We start from the raw sequence: 7,473 nt of genomic DNA, 5'->3' as shown, positions 1-7,473 counted from the left end.
CCGTAGAAGGCATGAGGCCGGCCCACCTTGATGACAAGGTAGCCGACCTCCCCTTTAGGTTTCTTTAGGGTTTTCGTTGTTTCATTAAGCCTATAAATAGGCTAGCCTTGTAAGGTTAAAAACTAGTTTTTGGATGATTAAAATTATTAAGTGCATTCGTTTTCTTTCATAGAGAATTCGAGCCTTTCAACTTGCTTGGCAAGGGTTATTGAGCAATCTCGCGTCCTGTCCTTGATTGTTCAACCGACCTATTCCCCTGGAGTATTCACCTTCATCGGAGTGTCGTCTACCACCTTCAATCAAATCGTGTTGTCCGTTTGATTAAAGGTTCCGCAGTCCAAGCGTTGGACATCCCCGCTAGATCCTTGGGCAAACGTGCTACGTGTCTCGACCGTGGATCGAGGAGCGTATCAGGATGAGTGTGAGGACATGCCTCCCTTGGTTGAGGAAGATGAGGAATTTGAGGAGATACCAGCTCATGGTAAAGTTGGTATGGTCGCAAGACGAGCTCTAACTACTCAAGCTGGTAGAGATGACCTTCAACGAGAGAACATATTTTACTCAAGGTGCCATGTGATGGACAAGCTTTGTAGCTTGGTAATTGACCCAAGGAGCTGTACCAATGTTGCTAGTGCACTCATGGTGGAACGATTGAACTTGCCAACAAGTGATCACCCCCGACCTTACAAACTACAATGGTTGAATACTAGTGGTGAGGTACGTGTTCATAAGCAAGTTTTAATTAATTTTGCCATTGGTAGATATAAAGATGATGTTTTATGTGATGTTGTGCCTATGCAAGCTACTCATATTATTTTGGGTCGGCCATGGCAATTTGATAAAAGGGTCATTTTTGATGGATTCTTGAATAAGTATTCCTTTGTGCACAATACTAAAAAGATCACACTTGCACCTCTTACACCTCAACAAGTGCATGAGGACCAAATTGGGTTGCAAAAGGAATATGACATGCATTGTGACATTAAAAAGAAAAATTTGCATGATACAAAGAGCAAAATGGCCGAACCATCTTCTCATAAAATTGACACTTCACATTCGGCCATTGAAGGAAAAAAGGAGAGAAAATCCATCATGCTTGCTAGAACTAGAGATGTGAGAAAGGCTTTGCACTCTAACTAGATTTTGCTTATCTTGTTTTGTAAAAAGTCTTTGCTCACTAATGAACTTGGTGCTTCTTTGCCTAGTGCTATTGCTAACCTTTTACAGGAGTACCAAGATGTATTTCCTGAGGCTATATACCTAATGGGTTGCCACCTTTGAGGGGAATTGAACATCAAATTGATTTCATTCCTGGTTTTTCCCTTCCTAATAAGGCACCATATAGGACTAATCCGGAGGAAACTAAGGAGCAACAAAGGCAAGTAGAGGACTTGCTTAGTAAGGGCTGGATTCAAGAGAGTCTAAGTCCTTGTGCTGTACTTGTCCTACTTGTGCCAAAGAAAGATGGAGGATGGAGGATGTGCACTGATTGTAGAGCCATAAATGCCATAACGGTAAAGTATCGCCATCCCATACCTTGATTAGATGACATGCTTGATGAGTTACATGGTGCTATTATATTTACTAAGATTGACTTGAAAAGTGGTTATCACCAAATACGAATGAAAGAAGGGGATGAGTGGAAAACAGCATTTAAAACAAAACATGGTCTGTATGAGTGGTTGGTCATGCCTTTTGGCTTAACTAATGCACCTAGTACCTTCATGAGGTTAATGAACCATGTTTTGCGTTCTTTTATTGGTAAATTTGTGGTAGTCTACTTTGATGACATCTTGATCTATAGTAAGAGTGCAGAAGAGCATGTTGTGCATGTACGAATGGTCTTAGATGCACTTCGAAAGGCGAGCCTCTATGCTAACCTTAAGAAGTGTACTTTTGCACTAATCAACTTGTCTTCCTAGGTTATGTTGTGAGTGACCAGGGAATACGAGTTGACCAAGAAAAGGTGAAGGCCATAAATGAGTGGCCAATACCAACCAGTGTAAATGAGGTAAGGAGTTTTCATGGCTTGGCAAGCTTTTATAGACGCTTTGTCAAGGATTTCAGCACCATTGCTGCCCCACTTACAGCCATTATCAAGAAAAATGTGACATTCCAATGGGAAGAAGAACAAGCTAAGTCTTTCGAATTACTTAAACACAAGCTCACACATGCACCTGTATTAAGTTTACCTAATTTTGACAAGGCTTTTGAAGTAGAGTGTGATGCTTCTAGTGTAGGTATTGGAGCTGTGCTCATTCAAGAGGGGAAACCAGTGGCCTACTTTAGTGAGAAGTTGAATGGTGCTTCGTTGAACTACTCAACTTATGACAAGGAGTTGATGGCCTTGGTGCGAGCTCTCCAAACTTGGCAACACTACCTCAGACCTCGGGAATTCATACTCCACACTGATCATGAATCGCTCAAACACATCAAATCACAAACCAAATTGATCAAAAGGCATGCGAGGTGGGTGGCTTTCATTGATAGTTTTGCTTTTGTCATCAAATATAAGGTTGGAAAGACTAATGCAGTGGCGGATGCACTTTCTAGAAGGTATACACTAATCACTACACTAGACACTAAGTTGCTTGGCTTTGAATTCATTAAGGATTTATATACAGCTGACCTAGACTTTGGTGAGATTTTCACCACCTTGCCACGGGTTACTCGTGAGCATTATTCTGTGTCGCAGGGGTTCTTGTACTACAAAGGTAAACTATGTATACCAATGTGCTCCTTGCGACTTTTGTTGGTTAGAGAGGCTCATGGTGGAGGCCTCATGGGACATTTTGGAGTGGCCAAGACCTTGTCAATTCTCCAAGAGCATTTCTACTGGTCTCGCATGAAGAGGGATGTCGAGAGGCATACACAAAGGTGTGTAACTTGTCACCAAGCAAAGTCAAAGGTACATCCTTATGGACTCTACACTCCTTTACCCATCCCACATGAACCTTAGGTAGATTTGTCTATGGACTTTGTACTTGGATTGCCTAGAACTAGACAAGGGCATGATTCCATTTATGTGGTAGTTGATCGTTTCTCAAAGATGGCTCACTTCATTCCTTGCCATAAAACTGATGATGCTAAACATGTGGCTGATTTATTCTTTAGAGACATAGTGCGTTTACATGGGGTACCTCGTACCATTGTTTCTGATAGGGATGTAAGGTTCCTTAGCTACTTTTGGAAGACTTTGTGGTGTAAACTAGGGACTAAATTGCTTTTTTCTACTTCTAGTCACCCACAAATTGATGGACAAGCTGAAGTGGTTAATCGGACTTTATCTACATTGTTGCGCGCAATTATTAAATAGAACATTAAATCTTGGGAAGATTGCTTGCCTCATGTTGAATTTGCATATAATCGCACTGTGCATACTTCTACTCAATTTTCACCTTTTGAAATTGTTTATGGATTTAACCCTCTCACACCTTTAGACTTGTCTCCTTTACCTATTTCTAAGAGAGTTAACTTAGATGGTAAGAAAAAGGCTGAGTTCGTGCGGGATTTGCATACCAAAGCTGGAGCTAATATTGAGAAACGTACCCTTCAATACATCCAAAGTGCCAACAAGGGACGTCGCAAGATGGTGTTTGAACCAGGTGATTGGGTTTGGATACACATGAGAAAGGAGCGTTTTCCAATCCAAAGACGCAACAAACTACTTCCACGGGGTGATGGCCCATTTCAAGTTGTGGAGCGCATCAATGATAATGCCTACAAACTTGACCTTCCAGGTGAGTATGGAGTACATGCTACATTCAATGTGGCTGACTTGAGTCCTTTTCATGCAGATGACGAGCTTGATTTGGGGACAAATCGCCTTCAAGAGGAGGGGATTGATGAGGGGCTCAAGGCTGGTCAAACACAAGTTGCACAAGTCATTCAAGTACCAAGTGGTCCAGTTACAAGAGCTCGTGCCAAAAAGATGTGTGAATCTTTACAAGCCCTTGTGAGTACAATCCAAGGTCGCATTGGAGAAGATTTAAAGATTATTGAAGGTTTGGAAAATGAAGATTCAAAACTTTACACTTTGCTCCAAGTAGAAGACCCTCCAGCGCCTGTTGCTAGTTAGGCGTGCCTTCACATAGGGGTCACGCTTAAGGAGGAGTTAAGTTAGTTCTATTATTTATCCTTTCATAGTTAAATATTAATTAAAGTCAGTCCATTATGAACTTAGGGCTGGCCGAATCCTTTTCATTAATTGGTAGGGTTAGTTTAGTCAATTTTGGGATTAGGGATAATTCTTGTAAAGGCTATAAATAGCCATACTTCCTCCTTGTTAAGGGGGTCAGAAATTACATAATATTTGTGAGTTTATTCACTTTTCTCTTCCAAGAGAGCTTTGCTTGAATACTTGAGAGTTTTCTTAATTTATTCAAATTGAACTTATCAATCAAGTATACTCCTTGATTGTGGCGTTCTTCTACCCAAACCGTTGGTTCACTAAATCGTTAGTTGTTGGGTTGAGATTCATCTTAGTTCATCAACTCGGGGTTTAGAGGGGTCATACGTGCAGCCTTTTTCAACTTGATTGTTCGTCTAGATCCGCGCATTCGTATCATTGATGATATTCTGATATATAGTCGCAGTGAACAGGAACACTTGGAGCTCGTGAAACTAGTTTTTGAGACACTTCGAAAGGCGCGTCTATACGCTAACCTTAAGAAGTGCACCTTTTGTACTAATGAACTTGTGTTTTTGGGCTATGTAGTGAGTTTGCAGGGTATCAAAGTAGACAAGTCCAACATTAAGGCCATCGAGCAATGGCCAACTCCTACATCTGTCCCTGAGGTACGCAGCTTTCTGGGATTGGCGGGTTTCTACCGACGCTTTGTCAAGGACTTCAACCGCCGTGACCAAGAAGAATGACAAGTTCTATTGGGGGGAAGCCCAAGAACAAGCATTTCTTACCCTCAAAAACAACTCACACATGCACCTATTTTAGCATTACCAAACTTTAATAAGACTTTTGAAATCGAGTGTGATGCTTCTGGTGTAGGTATTGGCGCTGTCCTCATACAAGACAAACGGCCTTGTGCCTTCTTTAGTGAAAAACTGGGAGGAGCTGCCTTAAACTACCCAACATATGACAAGGAGTTGTACGCACTGGTAAGGGCCTTGGAGACCTAGCAACACTATCTTCGCCCTCGGGAGTTCGTGATACACACTGATCACGAGTCATTGAAGTTTCTCAAGGGGCAACCTAAGTTGAGCAAGAGACATGCCAAATGGGTAAGCTTCATTGACACCTTTTCCTATGTGATTAAGTACAAGACTAGTAAAACGAATATGGTAGCTAATGCCTTATCGCGTAGACATTCTTTGCTTGTCTTCCTTGATGCTAAGTTATTAGGGTTCTAGATGATTAAGGAGATCTACACACATGACCCTGACTTTGGTGACATATATGCTACGTGTGTTAAGAACCCACATGGAAAGTACTTTTTGCATGATGGATTCCTATTTCATGTGGATAAACTGTGTGTGCCTAATTCTTCCGTCTGTGATCTTTTGGTTAGGGAGGCACATAGTGGTGGTCTTATGAGAAACTTTGGCATGGTTAAGACTCTAGCCATGTTACAAGAGCATTTCTACTGGCCTCACATGCATCGAGATGTTGAGCGCATGGTTGGTAGATGTGTCACTTGTCACAAGGCGAAGTCTAAAACAAACCCGTATGGCCTGTATACCCAATGGCCTATTCTCCACTATCCTTGGGTAGATTTATCCATGGACTTCGTCTTAGGACTCCCTAGGTCACCTAGGGGAAATGACTCCATCTTTGTCGTGGTTGATAGATTCTCTAAGATGGCTCATTTTATCCCCTGTCACAAAACTGACGATGCATCTCATATTGCTAATTTGTTCTTCAAAGAAATTGTCCGTCTGCATGGTATGCCTAGGACCATTGTTAGTGATAGAGATGTCAAATTTCTGAGTTACTTTTGGAAGACTTTGTGGTCTAAACTTGGAACTAGGTTATTATTCTCCACCACCAGTCATCCACAAAGCGATGGACAAACTGAAGTTGCCAATCGCACACTTGGCACACTACTTCAGGCTTTGATTAAAAAAAATCTTAAAACTTGGGAAGAGTGATTGCCTCATGTTGAATTTGCCTACAATCGAACTGTTCACAGTGCTACACACTACTCACCTTTTGAGATTGTTTATGGCTCTAACCCGCTGACCCCCCTTGATTTGGCACCCTTACCTTCCTCTGAGCAAACCAACTTAGATGGGAAAAAGAAAGTTGATTTTGTGCGCAGGTTACATGAAGCCGTTCGGGCGAACATTGAGAAGCGTACCCAGCAATACATCCAGCAAGCCAACAAGCACCGTCATAAGATGATCTTTGAACCTGGAGATTGGGTCTATCTACACCTGAGGAAAGAGAGGTTTCCTAAGCAGCGTCAAAGCAAGTTGTCCCTGTGAAAACCCAGAAAAAAAATTACTTAGGCATTATTCTATTCCTGTGCACTCGTTTTCCTATATATTTCTTTACTATGTTACTTTTAACAATATTTTATCAGTAACTATAGTTTTTAAATCATTTTTTTAGTAAGGTTTTCTAAACGGTTTCCAACACTAACTTGTTTTCCAAATCAATTTAGGAAACTAAGTACAACACTTGGATAACTGTTCCTATATTTTCTCATCCATTTTAGGGAACTCTCCTATATTTTCTCATCCACTTTAGGAAACTTCCCTATATTTTCTCACCCATTTTAGGAAACTTTCCTATACTCTCTCATCCATTCTAGGAAACTACTCCTACACTTTAGAGAGCTAGGGTTTCCTTTTTCCTTTCTTTCCCAATTCTATCCATTTCCCCTCATTTTCCATCCCCATCTGTGTCATACACTCTTGGTTACTCTTACGGGAAGGTTGGTAACGATTGTGGACTCGAGCAACATTTCTCAACTACCTAAACCAACAAGTAAAGGTACTTGGTAAGTCTAATAGAGCGATCTGAGTACTATACACGAGCGTGAGTGATACACTAAGGGAGTGAAGTGAGGTTATACTTGCATTTTCTTTGCTTGTTACTAACCTTTTGCAGAGCATCAAGAAAGACATGGAGCAACAACAAGCAACCACCGATCACTCATTATTGTTCGCCGCAATGAAGAATGAGCTTAGGAGAATCAGTGAGCAACAAATGGAGGAGTTGCATACTCATTTTGACGAGTTATCCAGAAGTCTCACATGAGGTTCTCGTGTGAGATCCCACAACCGGAGTAACCATGGCACCAAAGAGGCGCATAGCAAAGACTACTCCGCTAGTGAGGACGAGGAGCGACCCGAGAAGCCTAGAAGGGACACGCCTGATGTGTGCATGAACCAGAGCCCAGTCCGAGTCCCATTGAGCCCTGTCACACGTGCACGGGCCAAGTTCTTCAAAGAATCCCTCCAAGCCCTTGTTCGAGTTGTCAAAGATCAACATGGAGCCCATAGAGATATTGA

At 41.7% G+C, this 7,473-nt stretch overlaps 1 protein-coding gene across 1 annotated transcript; it reads left to right on the top strand.

Annotated features, from left to right (window-relative positions):
* Positions 1–429: 429 nt before the first annotated feature.
* LOC140014141 (uncharacterized) lies at positions 430–7,219 on the top strand. The gene is made up of 11 exons (XM_072064548.1): positions 430–717; positions 1,168–1,239; positions 1,335–1,514; positions 1,943–2,139; positions 2,236–2,877; positions 2,998–3,166; positions 3,467–3,740; positions 4,718–4,797; positions 5,368–5,444; positions 5,526–5,634; positions 7,070–7,219. The coding sequence occupies exons 1-11, from the start codon at positions 430–432 to the stop codon at positions 7,217–7,219; spliced, it is 2,238 nt and encodes a 745-aa protein (XP_071920649.1).
* Positions 7,220–7,473: the final 254 nt, after the last annotated feature.

The sequence above is a fragment of the Coffea arabica genome, chromosome 9c (assembly GCF_036785885.1).
Source record: "Coffea arabica cultivar ET-39 chromosome 9c, Coffea Arabica ET-39 HiFi, whole genome shotgun sequence".
NCBI lineage: Eukaryota > Viridiplantae > Streptophyta > Magnoliopsida > Gentianales > Rubiaceae > Coffea > Coffea arabica.
This window is presented reverse-complemented; position numbering and strand designations above follow the sequence as displayed.